Source organism: Labrus bergylta, chromosome 23 (assembly GCF_963930695.1).
Source record: "Labrus bergylta chromosome 23, fLabBer1.1, whole genome shotgun sequence".
In the NCBI taxonomy this organism is placed as follows: Eukaryota; Metazoa; Chordata; class Actinopteri; order Labriformes; family Labridae; genus Labrus; species Labrus bergylta.
This window is the reverse complement of record NC_089217.1, coordinates 21307187-21334632: the sequence shown is the minus strand read 5'-3', so window position 1 is coordinate 21334632 and position 27446 is coordinate 21307187. Positions and strand designations below refer to the sequence as shown.

Here is a 27446-nt window from a genome sequence, read left to right as displayed (position 1 = left end):
TCCTGTAGTCTATATTTGTGACTGCAGCAGACACACTTCCTTGTTTTATTTGGAAGTCTGACACATTGAGCTTGCTTTGACTCAGTGGGAGGCTAACAGCCAGCTACTTCTGGCATGTCTGTGAACTATTTGAGCTTTAAAAGTTGCACTATAATAAATCAGCTTACAGCCTATTTGTGTGCTGGCTTTGAGGCTTATTTTAGACGAGCCACACAGATCTTAACCTGGAATGTGGGGGAGATTTACGGATTTTCACAAACTTTTCAAGATCAGTAAGGTTTGAAGGACACGGTTACATTTGAAGCAGACAAAGCAAATAGAATATAATTTAGCTTTACATGTGATTGATACATTTTAGATCAATTTTTATTTCAGAGTTTGGACGAGGGTTCAGTTGTAGGACGATTACAGGAGGTTAATTTTCCTCACTATTAACATATATTAAATCTGCAACTGAAGCCATATATTGAAAAAAATAGTCCCTTTCTCTGAGGAGTCCCTCTTTCTCCCAAAAAAAGAGTTTGTCAGTCTCAACAACTGTCAATCACAGGTATATAGGCTTTGTATTCTAAACTCCCATCCAGAAAAAACACTTTCATACAGGACAGACATTGATAGACATTTCTTTTGTTTGTATTCAGTTATAATTATTAGGTATTAAAGAGTCTAAAAAAAGATCAATAATTCAGAAAATGAATCTCCAACTGATCTGTTCTTGAAATACTTTTTTGGTCACTTAGCTAAAATATTGCACATTTATTATTTCTACTTTCTCATAAATGTTTTTATTTGTACAGCGCAAATTCATAAAAAATCTTAAGACACCTTACAAAGCAGTTAAAATACCTTACTCATTGTTATTTAATTTTAATATAACAAAAGAGCAGGTAAAAGACCCTACTCATTGCTATATTATACCATTATTACCATTATTATATACCAATGTTAATCCATCATGAGCGTTGCACTTAGCAACATTTAGCAAAGTTACAGTGGCAAGAAAAAACTCCCTTTTAAAGAGGCAGAAATCTTTGGCAAAACCAGACTTATAATTAACAGCTATCTACCGAAACTGCGCCGACGGTTAAAAAAAATGTAGAGTACAAAAAAAACAGTGATTGACATTTTGGTTTAAAAGCTGACACCATATTGACAAAACTCAATGTTTAAGATAAAAGACATGGGTAGATTTATTCATTATGAATGTAAATGTTGGTTGAGGAACAGAGTAATATAACTGTGTATAAAAATCAGATTTTATTTTAAGCATTCATCTAAAGCAGGAAAGATTAGTCTATTAGGTTTTTTAGGCAATGACAGCAAACACATTTGTGACAAATATCTGCACTCACATGATAAATGTTAAGTGTGTGTTTCTGGCTGCTAAGATTCTCCCATCTGTCACACACACACACACACTCTTGAGTGTGTGTGTGTGTGTGTGTGTGTGTGTGTGTGTGTGTGTGTGTGTGTGTGTGTGTGTGTGTGTGTGTGTGTATGGGGGGGGTGTTTCCATGGTAACACTTCAAAACGCAGCAGACGGTTAAATCTCCTTGCCACAAGCAGCTGTTCTATGTTAATCATTTTGTAAAGATTTGAGTTTGTTTGATTAAAATGTAAGAAAAAGCCGGATGTTTGGTATTTTTATTTAGAACATAATCATCATCTGTGTTTTGGGAATCAATGTTGAAATTACAAGTAAACTGAAATCAATTTTGATGTCAAGTAACATTTTTAAAAATGATGTTTTATAGTAGTTTAAGTTGAAACAGGATGGATAGATATTATTATTATATCATAATATATTTGCAGGCTTAGTTTGGGTTAACAATTAAATCTATTTGAAGACTTTGAATATAACATGTCATTTTTATTCATTCACTTAATCATCAGTCCTATATACTCTATTAACTTTGGATTGCACACAACCTGAAATAGGACTTAACAGTGTGGTGCAGGAAGTAAAAATCATTTTCTCCATAGCAGATTTGATTATTATCCATGATGTCATAACCATCCAAGGTAGACTGACCATGAGCTACCCGAGTGTAGAGCGATGTTATGTGCTCCTGTAGGAGACACAAGTATGATATGAACCTCGATTTAAGAAAGATTTATTCACAATATCAGGGCATAGAAGTACACTACCCACAATCATAGTGTTTCTAATGTGTTGAGCTTACTGTTACCATGGCAATATTTCCTGCTGAATCCGTAGAGATAAGTTTCGCTAGCAGGCTAGCTAGTTTATTAGCTAACACGAAATATACTCAAAACCGTTTCATGCCGCAGTAGATGTAGTTTATATTTACCACAACACAAACAACAAGATTAACAGTATAAACATGACAACGACAAAAGTTTAAGAAGAAACGATCTCGTTCACAATGGATTGTGAGATGGGTAGTTCCTTGACTCTGGATGAGAATGATGTACCGTTGCCTTTTTTCAGTTTTAATGCCGTTTTAGCTGGCTGTCTTGGTTCCAGGTGCCAATCTCTTGATATAAGGATTTTGTGAAGAATCAAGAGAGGATTTGAACAGGGAAATTTACCTCTGGATCTAGAGCCACATAAAGATTGGTCAGTCACTGTTGAGCTCTCTGAACTTCTTAAACACATGAGCTGTGTGAGTTTAAATCGCTGGTTCATCAGTGTTTGTCAAAGCTGACCACAAACAGGTGAGGGACTTTCCAACACAGCTGGTTCACAGTGAAGACGACAGAGGTTTTGAAATAAAATGTGTCTGCACTTAGCCCCACTCATTCTGAGATCCTTTTGCCATCTTCATTTGGGGTCACAGCATAACTCTGAAAAGACCATATGGCTTAAGAGTATTGTCATTATGAGTAAACTGCTTCCTAATAATAATTATTCAGTTAGATGCTGCAACATTTGGAAAAGGATAATTACAATACACAGATTTCAAGGTGACAAATATGTTCTATTTGCATAGAGAGAAAACAAGGAAGAGCAGAACATGAACCAGAAAATACTCAGAATCTGTGCTTGATGGAGACATTGAAGGCTTTAAAGGTCCCATATTCTTCTTTTTCTGGTTTTATATGCTCTTTAGTGTGTTTTTCATGTGTCCTGTGCATGTTTAGGCACATCTATGTGCAAAAAAAAGTCCGCGGAAACGCGGCTTCTCCTACGTCCTCCTGTTAGCTGCAGCATTAGCTGCATGTAACACTCGGTTCTAGCCCCCCTCGATAAAAATTTGTCAGTGTGACGTCTTGTCAGTGTGAGGTCACTGATCTAAGCCCATTGGCTCGTTGTGGCAAGCCCAGCAGCTCATGTTGAAATTTCTGAGAAGCGTGTTGAGCAACTGACCAATAACGACAGAGCGGATCGGTAGACCAATCTCAGAGCAGACTTGGTCCACGTGGGGTCTAACAGTGTGGGCTCAGCAGAGTGTAGCTGACAGACTCAGAGCGTAGAGGGAGCAAGGAGGAGCAGTACATGAAAACAGACACTTTTTTCAAACTTTAGCTATTGTGAACGTACGAAAGTAGGTACATAGATTAAATATACAAACCACAAAAAGGACATAATATGGGCTCTTTAAATTTGATTTTTCACTCTTAAATATAATATAAATCAAGTATATCCTCTGAAAATAACTCTGTGAGTCATGACTGTCTACAATGGGTGTAACACCCGAGTCCCACTGTCTGTGATGTTTTCAGAGTTTTCAGAGTGAGTGCGTGCGTGCGTGCGTGCGTGCGTGCGTGCGTGCGTGCGTGCGTGCGTGCGTGCGTGCGTGCGTGCGTGCGTGCGTGCGTGCGTGCGTGCGTGCGTGCGTGCGTGCGTGCGTGCGTGCGTGCGTAGCTCCCACTCCACTGCAGAGGTGGCCGTTATATAACATTGTTGATTCGACATATTCCCCATTTCTCTCCTCTCTCTCACTCTCTCCCTCCATCCGTCGTCATGGTGACCCCGGCACTGCTGCAGTAGCACACTCTGCATCTCATAGTGCTCAATTTGCTTATTAAATCAGTGAACGTCTGACTTCTCTTAGTGAAATTAGTAGATACATGCAGATCGGACTAAACATGTGTTTAATTTACAATTAGTATCACAATAATAACGGAGACGAATTGAAGAAGATGCAGCATTGAAAGGAGTGGATCATATCTACATATCAGTGCATGGATGTGTGCAGAAGATGATTTGTCACGTCATCCTCACCTCATGTACTGCCCTCCTCCTTATCTCCCTTCTCTCTTCTGCTTTATCTCTCTGCTCTGTAAGTCTGCTCATGTTTGCCCTCTGACTGTCCTCTGCACACACTCCCATAGTCCTTTCCAATCTGTGTGTATGTGCATGCATGTATTTATTTTTTTAATAGGTTAAGTGATGTAGACAATGAGCTGTCAGCTGTTACACAGTAAATCAGATTTAATGCTCTCCAGTGCTTAGGTTAAAGTGTCTGTTCTCCACTGATGGAGCCTCAGCAGTGGAATCACAATGTAACATGTAAAGAATTGTGACTTCAAGATACGATATCCATTACTAAGGTCGCTTTCACATATAAAGTTTGGTGGACTCTGTACGATTCAGGGATGAAGTTACAACATTGTTTTCATTTGCACTCTTATCAAGCGCACCAAAGCCTGTCACATTTTGTGTACAGTAGCCACGCTACTGTATTCATGTGGTGTCGGACACGTCTAAAAATCACGTTCCCGAGTTGGAAAATGTACAGAAACGCCTGCTCATGTCGGAACAACAAGTCGGAAATTGGGGAAATAATTAGGTTTCCGTGCTCATAAAATCGATATGGCAATATATCATCAGTGTTTCCCCTACCATTATATTGGGGGGCGGCCCCCTGTAGGTTTGTAAGATTTATTTTGGGGCTTTTTGTGCTTTTATTGTAGGGATAGGATAGTGGATAGAGTCTGTAATCAGGGAAAGAAGTCATTTAAGGATACCTTTCCGATAGAAAAGGACATCTGTCAAAATTAAAAGTAACACATGAACACCAAGATTCCTTCAAGTGTTTGTGTCGTTGTGTCACCGTGTCGGCATGTCGGCTTGTCCCCACCCCCCCAACGCTGTAAACCTAGGGGAAACACAGTATTATAATGTGCTCCTTGCAAATACATGTATCGATGCATATGTTACAGAATCAATACGGCTGCAAAGCTGTGAAGACAGTTTTGAAAGACAACTGACCTTTGGTGCAGTTCACAGTAACACCACAGCCATAGCTCTGGGATTCAAATGTTTTAATGTTAAGACCTCTGAGGACCTGAATTGAAGTATTTGAAGTTGAAGGATCCATAATAAGCCTCTGCTGTTATTCTCAAAAATAAAGAACAGCTGTTGTAGTGAATTCTGTGTAGGACATGGTCATTATCAAAAATCTAATTATATTACAACATCAACATGGTGGGCAAAATAGATTTTGTTAATGTTAAGATACTTCTTAACACACTGAAGTCGGATGAATGACCTTCCAACTTGTGAAACTGAGACTATCCGAGGAGCACCTGAATGCAGCATCTCGCTCCAGTCAGTATCTGCTGCTGTCATCCATTCCAGTCTGCGCTACGACCTGAAAGTATGCAACAAGACAGTGGAAGAATGGCATCCTGCAGTGCTGCACAGGAGCCTATTTCCATCTATGAAATGGAGATAAAGTTATATGTAGGCTGTGTCAGGTTAAACTGACACAGCATATCCAATCTGAATCTATTTAAAAACTCTAATCGATAGTCTTTTCTAATTTTTTTCTCCTAAAGTTTAAATTAAATACACCTGCATGACCTAATGGGACTTATCTACTTTTAGACAAAGTTAAAGATGTGCTTTGTTTTAATCTGGGAATCATTAGTTTGACTATAAGTATTTTGAAAAGAAAGCAAAGCATTGAAAGTGAGATACACGTCAAAAGTGTAGCAACATCTGTGCAGAGTGACCCATCTTCAGGTCAGGGTCGTTCATTGCTATGTAACGCGGGCTGAGCACAATGTGACACACTTGATGACCCACATGTCATGCTGGTATCTGGTGGGCAGCAGCGTCATAACACGAATGCCTTAGGGGTCAAAGTAAGAAAAGTAAGTCAAGTCCTCAGAGATTATTTGTTTTTTTAGCTTCCCAGAGGTCTAACCTCAACCTCAGGAATAATACATTTAGACATTTTGAAGAAAAAAATCCACGTCTGTTGTTTAAATAATGTGATTTCTATTAAGTTGTTGAGTAAACTTCAAAGAGATCTCATGAGTAACCTAAATCAACATAAAAGACAATTCTCTCTGACATCTCTACACCTTTTCTTTATTTCTTCATGTCCTTTATTTCCTTTCCCTGCCCCCCTCTTCCTCTCTTTCTATCCATCTTTAATGAAGTCTCATTAAAGATGCAGAGTTTCCACTGGTGAGCCTGCAGGTTGACCCAGACTCAGTGCCTCACACTCACACGTACACACACTGACCTGCTGAGGTCCCATCATCAGCAGATCCTCCTCAAAACACACCCTGTATGAATAAACTGTGAGACTTTTAATCTCCATATATCCTTTTTGTCCCTCCTCACTTTAAACAGTCAAAGCTCAGTTTTATCTGTGAGTAGAGATAGGAAGACAAAAATAAACAGGGTTTGTTTTGTTTGTTTGTTTTCAGGTCAGATGTCTAAAGAAAGTACTAAACTATCTTGTTCCCCTTGTATCAGCTCTTGTTGTCACTGCTTTCTCCGTCCATTCCTCCGCTGTGCTTTATCATAGCTCTTCTTAGACCTGAGAGTCACACCCTCTCTGTGCATGTTTCTGTGTATGTGTGTGTGACGTTGATTGATACCAGCCATAGGCTAAGGCAACACCTTCATAAGAGGTGTGTTCTCCAGTTGAACCTGACCTTATTGGACCAGTTTCACAGGCGTCCTTCACAGGCGTCTCAGGCGACAATAAAAAAGTACACATAAAGAAGCATTAGTGAGTAACTTGTGTGTGGGTTTGGTGAGTATGTACGGTATTGTAACTAGCCAAACCCTTTAATGGTTTCTGTATCCTGGGGGATTCAGACCTTTGACAGGCTGTGGGATGGAGGGGCATTGAATGCACTAACTATGAGAAACACTGAAGGGAGGTTCGGGTCAAGCACTCAAGTCATGTCAACATTCAAATAGATACAAATCATTTGTATTGAACTTCAAAATGGCGGAGAAGTGCCGTGACAAAGACACCAACCATAAACTAAGTGTTGTTACTTTCTCATGTGTATAAGAGTAAGAGTTTGGTGGGATTTTGTTTTTTGAAAATGTATTTTTTTAAGGCACATTTTTATAAATTATTGTTGAAAAATGCTAAATTACATTTTCACAACTTTAATGAGGTATTAAATGTTTGCATCCTGAAGGATACATTGTCCAGGTAGTGGTGTAAAACAGGTACAGTCACTAACATATTTATGTTTGTTTTATGGGTTTATACTCCATAAATAAAACATAATATAAAGCTGTGAAATATTGATTACTCTTTATTTTGCTCCTTATTTTAACAGTGTAAACGTTTGATTGACGGACTCCATAACATTTCAGCTGTGTAGAATCATCACTGGTCAAAACCTTTTGAAAATGTAAGAAAAGGGGTCCCACAGGGATTATAATATAGAAACAGGAAGATATTTGTTTAGAGTACTATAAGTACTATTTTATTCAAAAATTAAATTTGTAACTCACTATTTACAACATATGTGGATAACTACTTTTTTTGCTTTTTAAAACTTTCGCAAGAGGCTAATTCATTGTGTATAAAATGTCTTAAATATTGGTACTAGGGGCGGGCTGGGAATCTTAGGGTGTCTCACGATTCGATTCGATTGATAATCTATTTTTGAGTCAACACAATTCTAGACTCATGATTCAAAGTTTTCTTTGAACAAGTAACACTTCAGGATCTACTCCAGTTCATCTGTGAGACATCTGTGAATTTCTTTCTGCTCCATTTGGCATTCTACTGAGTTAAAGAGCCAACCTAAGCAATAAGTAGGGAGTGACTGATAAGCCAAAAAAAAAAATCGATTTAAAATCTCAGAAGATGTACATGTACCCCATGTACCGAGGCTGTCGTCTCAAGCGGGCGGCCCGGGTTTGCATCCCGCCCGTGGCCTCCCTCCCACATGTCGTTCACCACTCTCTCTCCCTGGTTTCCGACTCTATCCAAGTGTCTCTCCATTAAAGGCACAAAAAGCCCAAAAATAAATCTTAAAATCTCAGAAGATAAGAATCTCGATTTTTGCATAAATCGATTTTTCTCCCACCTCTAGTTGGTAAAGGAAATTATAAAAGAAGGAGGGAAATGTTCAATTTATACCCTAAATTGGCAGCGTCTCCTGGGAGATACAGCCTCTAAATAAGAGGAAAAAAATGGTCATACTTTGAAAAAATCATGACACTGTGTTATTTTTGCACAGATACAATAGACAACAGCAATGAATACATACTCAAGAATATTTATCTATGTCTGCCCATTTAAGGTTTAAATCAACAGGACTCTGTTTAAGGGTGTTTTCCCACACTAGATACCCGGGCCCGGATCTGAGTATGCTTGAACCCAAATTCTGGTTCTTGAAGAGGTGGTCTCGGGCATGATTCATGAGTACTCAGGTACAGTCCTCGGAGATGTGAATGCAACCGTGCTCAAACAAGAAGGTTTACTGACATATCACGTAATCATAAATGGCTCCTGTCACTTCTAAAACCGTTGTATCTGCGCCTTTCCTTCCTCTGAGCTGCACAGTGGATGTGGAAGTAGGAAGAGGGTTGTTGTTGGTGTCTCAGAAATAACAAAAACCTCCACAGTTAGCAGGATGAAATGGTCTGAGTGGTTGTCAAACCAATTAATGACTGACATTGTGGTCACTGTTTCTTTAAAAAGTTGAATAGTGTACATTTAAGTGGGAAACATGGTTAAAACAATTAATTACTTTTTTAATGAAATACAGCTGAACACACTGAGCTTTAACACAGATATCACTTTCTGACCTCCTAATGTAAGGGGATTAGGTTAGATTAAGGTTTACAGGATATTAACAGCATATTTCTTATTGCAAAGTTTGCAGCTACATATATTTTGTTCTCCTACAGATCTTAGGATGCCCTCTAACTTTTGAAATCTTAATTTACTTTGTCAAGGTTCACTACCATGCTTTAAATCATGTGCAACTGTGATAATTAAACTTGTTAAAGCTCATTGTGGCAGCTGCAATCATGAAGCTGAAGCTATAAAACCCTAAAACAAAAACATGATGCATTATAATCGCTATTTGCCAAATCATCACAATTCTGACCATGAAGATGTTATCTACTGTCATATAATCTAAAAGGCAGACTGCGATATTTTACACATAAAATACAGCAGACATTAAGTATATCCTATGTAAATGTCTGAGTCAGGACTGTCTACAAAGTGTGTGTGTGTGTGTGTGTGTGTGTGTGTGTGTGTGTGTGTGTGTGTGTGTGTGTGTGTGTGTGTGTGTGTGTGTGTGTGTGTGTGTGTGTGTGTGTGTGTGTGTGTGTGTGTGTGTGTGTGTGTGTGTATAAATGTTTTGGTATTATTTAGATTTATAATTACTGATGATCTTATTTATGTTTTGTAAGAATCCCCTCGAAAATTAGATGATGCATCTCAAGTGGCTATCCTTGAAATAAAATACAAATTACAAATGAATCCTTCAGATCATCATTCCTCTTTCTGCAGAAAGATGATGAAAGCAAGGAATCTTGAAAGTGAACATTTGTGGCTGCTTCCTGATCATATTTTACTTTATAGATTGGAGCCTATGACCAGCAGATTTGGGAGAAATCAGTGGAGCAGCGAGAAATTAAGGTACGTTTGTTTCAGCCATTGTTTGCTTCACACCTTCATGCGTCTGTTATTTAACTGTCGGCACTTTTTCCTTTTTTGTGTTTTTTTTTCACTGTGCTCAAATGTCTCTCCTCATTCTCTCCTTTCTTTGTTGAGCATTATCTTTTTTTCCTCCCCTTTCTGTCTGACACTCAGTTTTGTTTCTCACCATTCTGCCAGTTTTTTTTTGTTATAACTCTTTCCTCTCTGCCCTCCTGGCTGGGTGTCACCTGCCCATTTCTCCTCCCCCATCTCTTCTTCTCCATTCATCTTTTCCTCATTCTCTACAGTTTATTTCTCTGGTGAGTACACAGCTGGGGTGAGAACGTCCCTCCTGTTGTCCCACAGTGCACGTCTGCTCACCCACGCTGTAGACTGCTAGACTCTTATTGGTTGGGATGGCAGTGTCAGAATTTGGTGTGTTAATTAACCCCATTCTGTGTTCACACTGTAGCTACACTGATAAATGATTGGCTGCGGAACAAACTGTTTCATAACGTTCACTTGTAGACAGATGTGGCCTCTACAGGTTGCTTTGGTGTGAACACACAGCTGGATTAGCATGAGGCATGTGATCAGTGTGGCATCTAGGTAGGGTTTAGAAGATGTTTTTAACTGTTACTAAGAGGGAGAAAAGACAAAACACAAAATGTGTCTGTGTCATAGCTGCACTCTGAGACCTGTTGGTTTCTTTGTTTTCCCTTTGAGAATAGAAATAAAAAAAATCAGGTCGGGTGATATACAGTCTATATTTCAAAGCAGAAATGTGCAAATTGTGTCCAAATCCTTCCTGCTTTAACACTTAACGTCAGGTAGATTTTGTTTGCCTTTAATTTTTCAGTTCTTATATTTTATGCTGCTGAATCCTACATGGTAAAATAAAATCAAAAACAAATGTAAGTCAACAAATTGTGTTAAAATTGATTTAAAAAATGTAATTGATCAAAGTAAAGGAGAGAATGAGACTAACATCCTAATGAAAACTTAACGGCTCTGACAGTGAAAATATTCAAGAAGTCCTTTGCTGTCGCTGCACTCTTGCCTTTTGTGATACGTGTGATACATGATATTAATTTAAGCAATAAACCACCAACAAGGAAGTAGTGGAGACAGTGATGAGAGGTGTCATCTTTGTACAGAGAAAGATTAAGTCCACACTCAAGAAGCTGCTCCAATGAACATTTAATTAGAATTATCAACACATGTAATGTTTCAGACCAAGAATATACAGAAAATATATATATATATTTATACACAAACACACACACACACACACACACACATACACACACACAACTCCAGCAGGTAAAACCCTGCAGTGCCTGGAAAGTTACCAGAATAACATGAATTACATGACTGGGAGATCAGGAGAAACCTTCATAATGACATGTAAAGCAAGGAGAAATAAAAAAATATTAAATTAACAATAAAAATCCTACATGTTTGTGTCTGTTAGGTTTAGAGTTCGATATGAAAGCCTTAATGGGAGGAAAATGATTTATCATTACATCTATTTTGTACTATTTGGTCAAATTGAGTTAACTTTTTATAGAATAAGAGCCCAATTAAAGTAAGCTCATCACATTAACTCTGTAATATGAGGAAAACACTACAAAGATCTGCAGAGAAAGACTAGTCGCCACCTGCTGGTGGAAAAGGGAAACTACAATAAATTCTGTCGTGTTTTTGGTTTAAATTTAATTTCTATAGTACATTTAAATATTCAAAGTTTTAGTTGTAAAACAAATAGTACAACAGAAAAATTAACATAAATGAAAATCAATATCATAATCCGCCTAAAAGAGGACACAAGTAAAGAGCTAAAGGTAGCTTTTTTTAAACTTTTCCTCTTAACATTCAAATGAATTACTTGCACTCGTACATGGATGGATGAAAAGCTGGTTTATAAAAATAGGCAGCTATAAATACAATAGAGATAAGAGAAGGTCCGTGAAGGACTTTACTGCTGCGCTAAATCTACTCCTAACAGGAAGCTATCGATCACTTTCTCTCAGCTCTGTAATGACACACACACATACACACACTTATGTCCATCTAGTCTACTGTGTCACATCTTTCCTGTCTGTCTCACACACATTCACACACAAAGCGTATTATCTCTTTGGTTGTGGTATTTAGAGATAAGGGTGCCTACCAAATGTTTCCTTATCAAACCACAGACTGATAATGTCCCACTTGATTTGCCTGTGTGTAAATATTAGCCTGAACTAGTCAGGTTCAAGTGGACGGCTTTGTGTATTATTTTACTTTACTGTTTATAATGTCAAAGTAACTCTAGATTAAAATGACATCTTTAGAACTATTAAGAGATTTTTGTTGCATTAGTGTTTATAAAATACTGGATTGAGTGATCATACTAAAATAATTATTTTAAAATACTTGAATTTAAATAATTTTAAAGTTTTTTCCAAACTTAATTTACTGAATAAACCAAAAATCTTGAATGTAAGCTTTTATAAAACACACTAGAGAAATACATTTTCAGAAAAAAATAACCAATATTTAATTCAAATATTATCAAGCCTGTAGTTAAGAAGCCTATAACTCTTAGCAGTGTTGAAGTGTAGGTTTCAGTACTTGACAGTTTTAGGTATTACTGTATCTGCTGCTGTTACACCCTGACACAGTAAAAGGGTTGTAACTCAAGAAAAGTCAGTTATTTATCATAATAGATGATGTATATCCCCTCTCTAAATTAAAGCTTATGAAAGGTTTTTCAGATGAAATAACGTAATTTTACCCTTGAACATATTTATCAGACAGATGTGACAACATAATACACAAAATGTTTCACACCCAGATGAAATCCTGTTTTCTTGTCCTATCATGTGCCTGATGCCCTCTGTCACACCTGCAGCTCTTCAGACACTACTGATAACTGTTTCTCAAGTCCACAAATACAGACCTTTGTGTCGTCATTTATCATCTCTTAAAGATGCAATAGTTATGTTATTCTATTGCAGAGAGAGATAAGAGAAGAGAGACCTCACCAGGTCCCTCTATACATTACAATCCTGTGGACTGTTTGCTGTGAGCTCTGCACAACGACTGACACCAAGTCCAAAATCGTTTCAGAACTAAAAAATACAGACAGAGAGCATCACACACTTTTTCTGGATTGTGAAGATTAATTATGAGGGAATTTAGGGTCAATAGGCCTACATTTATTGTGTGAAGTAATACTCATTATGCCTGTCACTATTAACTGTATGTTGGAACTAGTTCATTGTTCATTAAAACACCAGTTAATGCATCATAGTGTAAAGAAATGTGTTCTGTGTGGGACTGAAGGTTAAATCATGTAGATGTGAGTAGAGGCTTTGCAGTGATTTAGAAAACACATCCAGTAGCTGTGTGAGCCTGAATGCACCGTTTACTCCTCAAACACTGAATCTCTGTGTGTGTGTGTGTGTGTGTGTGTGTGTGTGTGTGTGTGTGTGTGTGTGTGTGTGTGTGTGTGTGTGTGTGTGTGTGTGTGTGTGTGTGTGTGTGTGTGTGTGTGTGTGTGTGTGTGTGTGTGTGTGTGTGTGTGTGTGTGTGTGTGTGTGTGTGTGTGTGTGTGTGTGTGTGTGTGTGTGTGTGTGTGTGTGTGTGCGCGCGTTTCTTTGTCGCCCCCTGCAGGGCTTTAGGAACAAGCCAAAGAAGACGGGACATGTCAAACCAGACCTGATAGACGTTGACTTGGTTAGAGGTGAGAGAAAACTCATAAGATAACTGGACAGGTGTTCTGCGCAGGCCAACACCATGACACAGGCCGTCTCAGTTAGTGTAAAACGATAAATGGTCAACCTGAGATGCCAGTGCTGCTGTGCCAACCTGTCACAGCCTTTCCTTACTCCTTCTCATCTCATGTCTCTATCAAACCCTCTTATCTCCTCACATTCAGCCACTTCTCAATTATTCATCCAATCAGTCAAATGTATCCTTACAGAAAGGCTGGGAGTTAATCAAGAGAGAACAGAGGAAGTGAAACAGAAAGAGGGGGGATGTAGAGGAAAATCTGCTAAGATAAGAAAATAAAAACTCTATTGTGTCTTCAGGATGTATTAAGTTAATAACTTGTTGACATAAAGTGTGTGTTTTTGTCCCCTTCAGGTTCGGCCTTTGCCAAAGCCAAACCAGAGAGTCCATGGACATCACTCACTAGAAAGGGCATTGTCAGGGTCGTCTTCTTCCCTTTCTTTTACAGATGGTGGATCCAGGTCACTTCCAGAGCCATCTTCCTCTTACTACTGGCTCTCTATCTGTTACAAGGTAAGCTCTCAAACTCAGCAGCTAAATCATCTCAACATGAACTCATTGAATAAGTCTCCTGCAAAAACACAGTTGAAGAGATGAAGAAAAGCTTTTCCTACAAGTCTATTCTGAAAGCAAAACACAGCCAGTTGGTTTACTAAAGAATCCTGGGATAGTTTCAGAACCTTTCCTGTAAAACCTTTTCTGTAAAAATTCCTGGTAATGATTTTTGGAAATTCCCAAAGGAAGTTTCAAATAATGTGTGCAAATTCCCAAAATCTGTGTGTTCCGACCATTCCTGTAAAAGTATCCAATAATTCCTGTAAAAATTCCAAGGAAAGTTCCAGGGAAAATTCATGAATCTTTGAAAATGTCCCCAAATTCCCAGGACAATTCCAGAGGATAGTTTCAGAAAACAACATCCAGGACCATTCCTTGGAAAGCTTCCCGAATACCCCAAAAATGTTCCTAGAAAGTGAAATAAAGTCTGTTAAATGGCAACATAAGGGAAAATTACGGTAAAATGTTCCCCAATATCCTGGGAGAATTTGCTTAGAATTCCCAGACAAAGGTTGACAAAAACATCCAAAACATCCCATGATAATCAGCTGGAGGGAAATTTCCTAGAAAATGTTCCCCAAATTCCTGGGAAAATTTCCAAAGGAATTGTTGAAAAATTTACAGAAAATAATTGAATGAAATCCCTTCACTCTACGGTTGTGTTTTTCTGTTCATACTATTTTATGAAAGTGATTTCTCCGTCCTCAGTTGGAGCAGCAGTCCTGTACATGAGCATCCCTCAGCCTCATGGAGTACCAGCCACTGAGGTGTTTGGGGCCATCTGGCTCATGTTGCTGCTGGGTACTGTCCACTGTCAGATCGTCTCCACTAGAACACCAAAACCTGCCTCCAGCAGCGGGGGGAAGAGACGCAGGTAACCATAGTAACCATGTATAAAGAGTGAATAACAGTGAGATGAGATGATTTAGGCATTAGAAATAAGAACATTTAAACATTCAGTTATCAGAGAACAAACCGCCTTACAGTATAAAAATCAGAAAGAGATAAAGGAGATGACAAGACCGTTGAAACAAACAATTATGCATTGTGTTGCTGGGTTGTGTGCACAGTCTTCACTGTTTTGCTTTCAGTCCTTTCACTGAAAGACAAACTGAACAGAAGCTAATTTATCATGGAAATATGTTCCCCAAGTTTCAAATTATTCTCAGATTTGTGACTGAATCTTGAGATTTTTGATCTCTCTGAGAGCATGTTATCGTTCCTAAAATAAAAAAGATCACATGCTCTTTACCCTACACAAGCAGACCTCGAGTCGCTTTCATCTCAACACTGTAAGTTTTTTTAAAGCTATGAAGTGATTTGATTCATAATTAAGTCCAAGGCAAATCTTCCATGATTAATTGAATCTTAGCAGTTGAAGACAAAGAGGACTCACTGTGTGTGAAAGTAGACAGTGGCTTCATGCAGTGTGTGTTTTTATATGTTGGTTTAAAGCTTTTCAGTGTGGCTGCTGATTCAAACACAGAGAACATGTTCAGACTGTAGAGTATTGGAGCTATAGGGTTTGGAAAGGTAAAGTTTAAATGTGCAAGGTATTAAACAAATCTACGTGGTTCTCTGTCATAATTCAGTTTAAAGTATTGAAATGGTACATCTATTGAACAAAGTTGAATTTGTTCTGAGCACATCTCTCTTTCGGTCTTTTCTTTCTTATTGATATTTCATCTGATAGACACACACAAGATGTGTCTCAGTACATGTAGCAATATGACCTTTTTACTGTGTTTAAAAAGACAAAACGTTTAAGTTTTTCCATTAACCATATTTAATTTATATCACTGATAATTCACCCTATCTTTTAAACCATATATTTAAAGGTCATTTTGATAAATATAGTTAAAATACATATCCTGCAAAAAGTTTAGTTAAATATCTATTTTTTGCTTTTAGACTCCAGCTTACAAAGAGTAAGATATTTGACCTGCTTCATGTGAAGTGTCTCAGGATAACATTAGTTATGAATTGGCACTATACAAATAAAGATTGATGGATTTTATAAACCATATTAAAAAGGTCAAATTCAGCCAGGTCAAACACTAGCGTAGTCTCAAACCGTGTTGGTCTGCACGCCTTCTCTTTTAAGTCTCTTTCCACCTTCTATTCTTTCCAAACTGAAGGAAGTTGAGGAAGGCATCTCAGATGGAGGTGCATAGGGAAGGCGACGGGTCTAGCACTACCGATAACACACAGGAAGGGGCGCCACACTCCCACTCAGCCAGCACCACATACAGCCTGGGCGCTTTCTTCCAAGATTTCTGGCATGATATCTGTAAAGCTGGGTGTGTATTTTTGTTTTCAATTTTCCTAAGACAATGTGGAAAGACAGGCTGGGCTTCAGTCCACTTCATGACTTTATCCAAATATTCTCTGAATGGTAAAAACCCATAAATTCACATTCTTACATTTTGTTAAATTATTCAAATTTGTCTTGTATCATGCATTTTGTCATGACTAAAAAAGTCAAAAACTGAAATCCAGCCTGATCTCAGACCAAACCTTCAGCTGCAACATCACTCCCTCTACCGCTTACAACTTTGATCTCCTCAGAAAATTAATTAATTTCTTCAAGGTTGATGGATTTTTGTTATCACTTGAATTACCAACAATCAAAAAAATGTTACTCAATCTTCTCAACACTGAACTCATGTGTTTTCCATAGAGCTAGTGGTTCTTTATTCTGAAACACTACAACCTAAGCACTCTCTGTGGTCCTTGGGATCACTGTTTTGTGTGAGGGAGCCTGGATTTTGCAGCTGACTTAAATTTGCATGACTTCATCGAGCTACGTTCTAAAAGCATGGGGAGAGGGTCTCTTCTGAAAACTAAGTCTACAAATAAGTCTCAATCTCTGTGGAGCAATTCAAATTTTAGAATTGAAATGATAAAGTTTCAGATTTCTTATCCTCAAAAAAAATTTCCCACAGGTTTCAGCAGACTATAACAGTGTGGAACATTTCTGATTTATGTAGCTCATGTATCCATTATCTGCCACACTACCTCTGTAAGTTCAACGTTCTTAGTGATCCATTCATTAATACTGTCTGTTATCGACTTGTTTACACATGCACACATACACATTTGGTAGGTTTAGAATTTCATCTTGTGGTGAATTTGTGTAACTTGGATTACAAATTTATTTTCATCAAGATTGTTAAAAACTTGTCCACCCTTTACCTAATGTGTTCATGTATGGAGTTATCAGTTCAGATCCTTTCCTTCTAAAGTCGGTGTTTATTTTGTTTGAATGTTCCACAGTGTTGCATCCTGAAAGTGAATTTAATTTCTCTGTATGTCTGCTTTTTGAACCTTCTGAACCGTCTGTCTTTTCTCCCCTGCTCCTCTCTTCCTCTGTCAGATCCAAAAAGTCCAAGCTGTCCATCGACAAGTCCACAGAGACAGACAACGGCTATGTGTCGCTGGACGGCCGGGTGACAAATCGCAGCAGTGAGGAGGGGCTTCAGCTCCACGAGCAGCACTGTGATACGTTGAACAGAGCTGATGGGGTTTGCTGGAGCTCGCACGTCCAGCCCACCAATACTCACACACCCTGCAGCACAGGACTGATGGTGGCAGGTGGCAACAAGGTGATCAATCAAACAAAGACTCAGACACACTATGACTGTAGGGCGGCTGTGGCTCAGTGGGTAGAGACCTCGTATCTCAACTGGAAGGTCAAGGGTTCGATCCCCAGCTGGGCAACATGTCCGTTGTGTCCTTGGGCAAGACACTTAACCCTGAATTGCTCCCTCTGCTTCAGTGGTGGTGTATGAATGGATTAGTTACTTCTGATGGATGATACTACATAGCGATCACTACCATCAGTGTGTGAATGTGTAGGTGTGAAAAGTGATATATAAGCTCAAGTCCATTTGTCTCATTTATCAACATTTTTCAACATTTTTCTGTTCTATCTGCTTGACAGAGTCATTAAATGTGAGTGTGTGTTTTTAGGAGCCAGCATCAGATGAGGCGTCCAGTGAGGAAGACCCTGAAGTGTCCTACAGCGCCCCCCGTAGGGGAGTTGAAAGAATTAACAGTGACTGTATTCTCAGAAACCGCAAGAACACCAACCACTACAAGAAACACTACGCTGTGGAGGTAAACACACACAAAGCTCTTTTATCCATGAAAACAGGACATGTGATCACTTATTGTTCACAAAATAATCCTTCTGTGTCTCAGGATATCCCAAAGTCCGGCACCAGCTGCAGCTCCAGGTGTTCCAGTCTGAGGACTCAGGACTCAGAGAGCACTCGACACGAGTCGGAGACAGAGGACCTGCTGTGGGAGGACTTCCTGCATTGTGCTGAGTGCAGATCATCGTGCACCTCAGAGACAGGTCAGAAGATCATAGTGGCTTAGCATAGAACCAAATGTATGAAGCTATAGTAGTAGACCATATGTGTCACTTATTTTATGTGTTTGGATCAAAACTAACTCTGCCCCCTCCCCCCCTCCCCCCACCCCCCAGAGGGAGAAGGAGGAGGGACGCCCGTCTGTCCCCCTGCTAAAAAGGAATACAGGGATGACCCCTTTCATCAGGTCTGTGAAAACTGTTATAGAAAGCCTTTTATTTTGTGTTCAAGTGTGTTTGTATGTCAATCTACACTGAAAAGGAGGTTATATCCAAATCATTTTAATGTCTGCAATTTATTTGTTTTATGACCTACTTTATTTCAATAGAAAGTTATATAATTCCTAAAATCAATTTAAATATGTGACCTGGCAATCAAATAAATGTTGTGATTCATACCAACCTTCTCTGAACTGCTTGATTAAGTAAGAATGTTTTTTTTTCTTCCTCAGGGTCACATTCCCTGGCTGCACAGCTCCAACCCCGGCCTGGAGAGAGTGAGCGCCATAGTGTGGGAGGGGAACGAGTGTAAGAAGGCTGATATGTCTGTTCTGGAGATCAGCGGCATGATCATGAACAGAGTGAGTTACTGATGGAATATGAACTTCTCAAGGTTTGCCAGAAAATGATCAAAGACGTTGAAGATGTAAACACACTGCTCTGTTGGTGCACAGGTGAACCTCTACATCCCTGGTATTGGTTATCAGGTCTTTGGGAACCTGGTTTCAGTCACACTGGGCCTCACTCCTTTTGTGTACAGGTAATGCCGACATACCAAAACTCTTCAATGTGTGAAGATTGAACGTACCTGCTTGAATATATTTAAAGAACAAAGACTTCTATGTGTTTTTCCTGCAGACTGGCTCAGCACCGAGATGTGGATCAGCTGACCACGCTAACAGCCAATGAGCTGCTGTCTGTAGCCCTGGGAGGCGGGTCTGGATCAGATGCCATGGTTATCACCATGGTAACACTCAGCTTCCTGGTGCGTGTTTGCCTTATATGGCTCTTCTTTTTCCTGCTCAGCGTAGCAGAGAGGACCTACAAACAGGTGAGAGAAAGAACATCTAAATGATTATCCCTACTTCTTTTTACTGCACCATGTGGAGATTTATTTTTGAATGTTCTTCTGTGTGTGTTTCAGAGGCTGCTGTTTGCAAAGCTGTTTGGTCACCTGACCTCGGCACGCAGAGCGAGAAAGTCTGAGGTCCCTCATTTCAGACTGAAGAAAGTTCAGAACATCAAAATGTGGCTGTCGCTACGCTCCTACCTCAAGGTAAGATTAGTTTTGTAGCTTTAATCGTCTGTGATGTCATTATAAATGTACAGTTGTTCACAGCTGTAATTATTAAGAAACTAACTTGTTTCTGCTTGTTGTTGTTTGCAGAGACGGGGTCCTCAGCGTTCAGTTGATGTGATAGTGTCCTCTGCCTTCCTGCTCACTTTGTCTGTCGTCTTCATCTGCTGTGCACAGGTACTTGAAAAATATAAAAATATAACTACACATCAGAGCTACCATGACAAGCTAAAAGTTATGATTACATGCATGTCCAGCTTCCTTTTTTCTACACATTTTTAAATGCAAACATCAGAAAACTTAAAAGAACTAGGACTTTTATACGATTACAAATTGTATATGCTATTAATCACTGAATTTCAATAGTTAATCACGATTAATTGCATTTAAAAATAAAAACTGTTAGGCTTTTATTTTTACATTTTTGTACTGCCTTAAGCTGAAAGTATTTTTGCGCCTCTCAGTGGCATAACCAAAGAAGACACTAAAATACGCTCATACTGAAAAAGATCTGAAAACATCAAACTGCACCATTTTTCAATGACATAAAACGACAATATCATTGAATCTAGCCTGATTTTCTCCTATTGAAAAAAACACCTCCACACTTTAAATAACATTGTGGTTGTATTGATAATAAACAAGTTATTTTGTATCAAACAAATAATATTTTAAATGATACCTTGATAACAAAATGTTGTCTGTGATTTATTTGGATTAAAATATGAATGTCAGATATTTCTTCCATCTAATGGCAAACCTACATTTTTATATAATTACTATTGATATAACTTTGTGCTCATTGCTATACTAAAACACTTTATCACCCTAACTTTGGATTTATTATTTGTTGCCCATTTTTATTACATTATAAGCCAAGTGCTAAAAGAGCTACCTTCTTTTAATTTTTGCATTAACAATACAGCGTCTTTTGAAATAGTTGCTCTTGGAGGGACCAAAACTACCAAAGATATGTTTTTAAACCTACTCACTGTTGCTTTAAGATAAGACAGCCCTGATGTTCAAAAGTGAATACAATTTATTCTGGAGCTAATGTTTATAGACTTAATAATAATGTGAAAATAATCTCTTGGTGCAGTTGCTCCATGTCCATGAGACGTTCCTGGAGTGTCACTATAACTGGGAGCTGGTGATCTGGTGCTCCAGTCTGTCTCTGTTCTTGCTCCGGTTTGTCACTCTAGGCTCAGAGACCAGCAAGAAGTACAGCAACACCTCCATCCTGCTTACTGAACAGGTAAAGACACAAAAGGAGAATACATGAGTAATGCTCTGTACAGCTGACATGTTCCAAAAACAGAGATTGATCCCTCTCATAGATCAACCTGTATCTGAAGATGGAGAAGAAACCAAACAAGAAAGAGGAGCTCACTCTGGTCAACAACGTCTTAAAACTGGCTACTAAACTACTGAAGGTAAGAACTGTCTATCTGCATGTCAGGACTCTTTTTATTAGAATTCAACATTCATTTGATCTGTTTTTCATCCCTCACTCTCTCCGCAGGAGTTGGACACTCCATTCAGGCTGTACGGTTTGACCATGAACCCTCTGCTCTACAACATCACCCAGGTGGTCATCCTGTCCGCTGTGTCAGGAGTCATATCTGACCTGTTAGGATTTAACCTCAAAGTGAGTGTGTGTTTTGTTTTGTCCACTTCTGTCTTATAACAGAGGAGATGTGTCACTCCTCCAGAGCTCCTAACAAAGTGGCAGCACTATTTCAAATGAGTTGTGCAGCACAGCTTCCTCCTCCCCAAGGCATGGTGGCTAACTAGAGCAACCACCTGCAATGGCTGAAACTGTATTACCTCAAAAACAAAGGCAAAGACTGAAACAGGCTGCAAATGAAGGACACGTGCTGCAATAACCCAAAACAACCGAATAAACATCAAACGTGCTACAAATACTTAAACTAAATCAAAAAGTTTCATCTTGAGAAAAGATAAATGCTGCGAATCCAGAGGTGTCTAAGGCCTGTTATTAACATAGGGAGTGAGTGAGGGAGATGAGGAAGTTTTGGAAAATCTTTATTGTCCCCGAGGGGGAATTTGGTTTGCAACAGAGGTCCATACAGTCAATACATCCATAAAAAACAGCACAATGACATATAAAACATAACTACCATGGATATCACCATGATGGACGTGAGTGAGATAAGGGACCAAAGACCAACAGTCCATAGTAAAAGTTTCCAGGCAAACAGCTTATTTAAAAACCCAACAGCTGATGGAACAAACGACCTCAGGTATCTATTTGATTTCGACCTCCTAAGTGAACCTCCGCCCTGTCGGCAGAAGTCTAACTCATCCACACAAATCTATTGAGTTCAACCAAGGTGATTTCTTTGACCAATGACATCTTCGAAGGGCTGAGCTTTGAGGGAACCGAGAGCGAGACCTAGCTGGATTCCTACAAAGGGAGTCCAAGTATTTACTGCAGACTGCTGTGTGTTTAACTCCTGAATGTGTTTGTGTTCACAGCTGTGGAAGATCAAATCGTGACATTAAACAGTGTAAAGAGGCTGACCTCCGCTCTGACTGACTGACTCACTGAATGCTCGTCTGACTGAAAGAGGAACGTCGGCCTCTACATATCAGAGTGATTTCAACGTTCCCACTTTGTGCAATTCACAAACTATTTATTTACCCACTCAGTGTTTTTATTTAGGGTTTTTTGAATTGTAGTTTATTTCATTTTTGTGTTATTTGACACAAAACAATGCTATATTTTACCTGTCTACAAAAAGTGTTTGTATTATTGTTAAAGGCATAATTGTATCATTTGATGGTTTAGGTTCTCAGCTGCATTTACAACATTTCAGAAATCTGAAGGCAAAGTATTGATGAGGCAAGAATGATTTCATTTGAATTTGTGTCATTTAAGTTATTTATATTTTAAGAGAGTTTGAAAAAAAAGGTTGGCAAAGAAAAAAAAAATGGTGATAGTGTTTTCCTTCAGACAAAGAAATTGGGAAGTTTGAAAACCTAAAGTTTTTTTTAGAAGGTGCTGTAAATTCTTCAAAACGTTGTTGTGATCAAACTACAGATGCAGTGACATTGTATTATCTCAACTCAAATTTAAATAGTTTTGAGGAATTTGTTATTCTAAACTATTTGTTTTGTAAGTTCTCTTAATCTCAGCACCCCAACAATTGTACACCTGACCTCTGACCTCTGCAGCTCCTACATTTAAACTAATGTTAGAAAGTTACATGAACAAAGCTGTAATTGATAGTTGGTTGATAGGAACAAGGCGGGGACTATATATATATATATATATATATATGTGTATTTGTTACATTTCAAACCAGACCTCATTACTCCATCCCGCATTTCACAACAGCATGACCATGTTTTTGTCAGTTCATATTAAGAGTGATCAGCCACTGAAATGATTTTATTTTACCTAATATCAAGCTCCAGAACCTAAAGACTTTTTGAACGCGAGTGAAAATTTGCACTTTAAACGGATTATAAATTAAAGAAAATAAATGACGTCTATTTCAATGTCAGAGAGATTTTTGTTTGTAACTCTGTTTGATGTAGTGTGTGTCTGCTGCAGATTAAGCTGACTATAACTCTGGACTTCAAAAAGTGTTTTCACATTACTCAAAAGTAAATCATGGATGATACATGAAGTTATCAAATTAAAACATCTTGAATGTGACACAATCTGTAAAAGAGTCAGCATGTTGCTCACTGAAACTAATCTTGTTCTTGAGTGTGCCCGCGGAGGAAGACCAAAGTGCTTATTTTACTGTTAGGTTTTTGTTTGTTTGTTTGACTCAGCTGGAAACAGAATGTATTTGCAGCATTATGCTTTAAAATGTTTCCTTTGGAAATACTTCAAAATATTGTGTTTTCATTCTTTCATCATATATTTGTAAAGTTTGTATTCACACATTCATGTGAAATGCTTGGCATGTTTTTCTGTGTTTTTAAGGAACGAAGAAGTTTGAATTGTATGTATGAACATATGCAGATAACTTCATCTTGTGATTCTGTTTTTAAAGAGTCTGAATATTTAGAATTAGATTTTTTTTGTGAACTGGTCTGTCCACAAGTTCTACATTTTATAAGAAAAATAAAAAGCAATTCTTCAATAAACAAGTCTTTTGTTGTACACATCAAATGTGCCAATGCAATATTTTATTTTTTTTAAATAGATTTTTCTTTCAGTACCGCTTAATTTGAAGCCAGAGAAACAATGAGCCACACCCTAAAGACAGAGAAAATGTAGAGGCAAAATATATAATCTTCATCTCAATCTATTCACAACCTCAATAAGCAGAGTGCTTCTTTGTAAAGGGAGGGGAAACCTGCAGTTGGAGTTTAATTTATTATCAACTAAAGAAAACTGCCCCCTGCTCGCATATGCCTTAAAATGTGAGGAAGCATCATGACTGACTCCCCAAAGGTAAACTGGTGACCAATCCCAAAAATGATCATCTGGGTATGTCATGATTTCTTGTTTAGTTTTTGTTTATTTCAGTGTTTGGATATCATTTTGTGTTTTTCTTCCTTCCTGTTAATTGTTTCCCTTGTATATATTTTTTATTATTTTTTTCCAAAGTTTATTCTTTAATGTTTCCTGTTTTATTTTGTAGTTTCTTGTCTTGTTTCCCTCCATTTTGATTGCCCTGAGAGTCCTGTGTCATTAGTTAACTGAGTTCTTATCTCCTGTCTTCCAAAGTTTCCTTGTGACTGTTGGTTTCTCCTCATGTGGTTTTTATTCCATTTTGACGGCCTTTTGTTTGTTTTAAGAAAGTACAATTTTGTTTGTGTAAAAAACATTTGGTTTATATTCAGATCACTTGGGTCCTCTTCTTTGTTTTGCTTTTCATCAAACCTTACAGGGTCAAAATTACACTATAGAACCGTAAACCTTTGGGGAAGATTCAAGAAGATAGGGAGACATTAACAAGACGAAGGACACCTCCTAACAGTTTAGTAGAGCGCATGTTGCAGATCTAAACAGCTTTACCACATCTTGTAATTCACTAAGTTGAAGTTGGAAAGAGTGTTGGCAGCATGTGACTGAGTTAAAGAAGAGGAAGCCACAGTATTATTCCTCATAAATTACATTTTGAATGTTTCTCTAAAGATTGGAGCTCAGTGGGGGAGGGAGTTCTCTTGAAGAATCCTGAGGAACAAGTTTGCCAAATTACTTCCCATAAAGGACAAAGCATCCATGAAGCTGTTAATTAACGGCGTGGATTGCTTTGTGGAGGATCTGATCAGAGAGGATGAGAAGGACAATGTGATGGGCATTTATAGAAGAATGGCCAGTGACATCACCAACGGGGAGTACGAGCTAACAGAGAAGCACCTGGCTGAATTCATATTCCTCCAGCTATCACCGGACAAAAAAACAAAAAGTCTATATGATGGGTTTCATCTGTAACAAGGTCGACTCCTTCATGAAGCTGATGTTGAACTGGCTCAACGGGCAGATACAGCAGCATGAAAGGAGGAGCGCCACCGCCGCTCTGATGATGATCGGGGGAGTCGTGGAAAAGAGTCGAACTTCAGCGTTAAGACAGATTGAAATGGAGATGTTCATGTCTGCAGCACGTCCATGTTCTGTCGCTCATATGTCATCGATCAGGGATGAAGCTGAGGAGCCAGCAGAGGATAATCCATATGAGGAGATTGGAAGAGACACGTGGGACCGGATAACCTGTAAGGTTATGGTGACTGGGCTGGTGGATCAGATTCTGAAAAAGACTCCGGTCCGTCCGTCCAGTGAGGCCTACCAATCCACCATCACAGCAATGACTGAGCTGCTCTGGGCAAAGATGAAAGACTCTAAAATGACTTTCGATCTCAGCACAGACAATATGAAAAAGACGTTCAAGAAGCTGTACAAAGAACTCAAGACAGGCGTTGATGAAGAGGTGCTGTGGAGCGGCATGGTGCTTCAGCAGCGGCCCGACGTTGTTGAAGCTCTAAAGAAGCACCTGTTAAAACCAAAACAGAGCAGCAAGGTTAAGCAGGTCAAGAACGCGTGCAAGACCACGGCCAAGCCGTTCGTGTTCATCTTCAGATGTGGCTAAAGGAGTCATCATGGACAATGTCAGGGTGGGTGGGTGGCACACTGGGGCCGCCTCATGTCCCTCTTACTCTCTGTGCTACCAGCCTCACGGTCCCTGCAGGACCACAGAGGAACCTCAGGGTCCACCTTACAGCAACGAGCTGAAGGTTCACATCAAGACCTGAGCCCACCGCTGTGAGGAGATCCTGCAGGCCCACTGTGAGGGGGGAAGTGGGTTTACTCCGAGCGCTTTGGTTCTCCCACAGTTAATTCAATTCGGCCAAAATAATTAAATTAGGAATGATTTTTGATTCAACTAATTTTAAAAACTCCTTCCTGGAATTTCTTCACAAATTCAATGTGATATAAAAAAAATGGATCAATAAATGAAATATAATCAAAACAGATTTCAAAAGTTGCATTTGTCTTTTAATCTTCCTGATGTTTTGTTGAGGTTTGAGTCACACTAAACCTCTGCTTCTGGTTTGAACTGAACTCACTCTCTTACTTTGGGCTCTATCTTTCTCTTTACAATTCAAAGCTTCTCAGAAATCTCTTTTTAAAACACAAACTCAAAGAGAAGTTTTTTGAGCGCAAGTGTTGGCAGAAGTGGTTAAGTATGACGTTATCCACCGCTGTCCTTGGTCCTGAATGTCCGGGCTGCACGGCTCTACTCGTGGTGCTGGTACTTTCCAGGGTCCTGATTTCTAGTTTGAAAAAGACGGATGACGGATGCAAGACGGTTTGCAAATGGGATTTCACTTCTTAAAAAGGAGGAGAATATGTGTGAATATATACCTTTAAATTAACCAAAAGGAAAAAAAAGGTTAAATTGGAGTTATTCTGATTTTCAGAGATAGTTTGAGAGAAGTAATGCTGTGTATATTTTTTCATTTCATCGTTGAATCTACTGAGCAGGTCCTAATAAGAGAAGATAAAACTTTATTTATCCCCCATTGGGGGATCAGCAAAAAGTTAAAAAAAAAAAAAAAAACATGTTAATTAAATATAGGAAGAAAGAAATACAATAGAAATAAAATAGTACTAGGTATATAAAGGATTTACACTTTCACTTGTGGAAAGACAGTTATTAGTAAAAAGACACAGTGTGTAGTGTTATTGTTTTGGATGAACATTATTACAGTGGCAGTACTCTTGAACAGTCTGACTACAGATTGAATGAAAGACCTGCGGTAGCGCTCTGTCTTGCAGGGTGGGTGTCTGAGTCTGCTGCTGAAAGAGCTGCTCAGGGCCCCCACAGTGTCATGTAGGGGGTGAGAGGGGTTGTCCATGATGGATGTCAGCTTCACTAACATCCTCCTCTCACCCACTTCCTCTACAGAGTCCAGAGGACAGTTCAAGACAGAACTGGCCCTCCTGACCAGTCTGTTCAGTCTCTTCCTGTCTCTCTCTGTGCTCCCTCCTCCCCAGCAGACCACTGCATAGAAAAGTGCAGACGCCACCACAGTGTCATAAAAAGTCTGTAGCAGAGTCCTGCACACTCCAAAGGACCTCAGTCGCCTCAGCAGGTGGTCGACATTGGCCCTTCTTGTA

General features: G+C 38.9%; 1 protein-coding gene across 3 annotated transcripts in view; it reads left to right on the top strand.

Annotated features, from left to right (window-relative positions):
- LOC109987637 (protein PHTF2) overlaps nt 1-23990 on the top strand; it is a 46621-nt gene extending 22631 nt beyond the window's left edge. For 2 of the 3 annotated variants that reach the window (XM_020638787.3, XM_020638786.3), the window contains exons 4-21: nt 9777-9833; nt 13494-13563; nt 13968-14126; nt 14877-15042; nt 16307-16468; nt 17545-17773; nt 18141-18287; nt 18372-18528; nt 18661-18731; nt 18996-19124; nt 19218-19303; nt 19402-19594; nt 19688-19819; nt 19931-20017; nt 20940-21095; nt 21178-21273; nt 21363-21488; nt 22340-23990. In XM_020638787.3, coding sequence (XP_020494443.1) covers nt 9777-9833; nt 13494-13563; nt 13968-14126; nt 14877-15042; nt 16307-16468; nt 17545-17773; nt 18141-18287; nt 18372-18528; nt 18661-18731; nt 18996-19124; nt 19218-19303; nt 19402-19594; nt 19688-19819; nt 19931-20017; nt 20940-21095; nt 21178-21273; nt 21363-21488; nt 22340-22360 — 2244 coding nt within the window. In that variant the 3' untranslated portion in view covers nt 22361-23990. The remainder of the gene's footprint in view (nt 1-9776; nt 9834-13493; nt 13564-13967; nt 14127-14876; nt 15043-16306; nt 16469-17544; nt 17774-18140; nt 18288-18371; nt 18529-18660; nt 18732-18995; nt 19125-19217; nt 19304-19401; nt 19595-19687; nt 19820-19930; nt 20018-20939; nt 21096-21177; nt 21274-21362; nt 21489-22339) is intronic. The other variant, XM_020638789.3, reaches the window with a different exon arrangement.
- Nucleotides 23991-27446: the final 3456 nt, after the last annotated feature.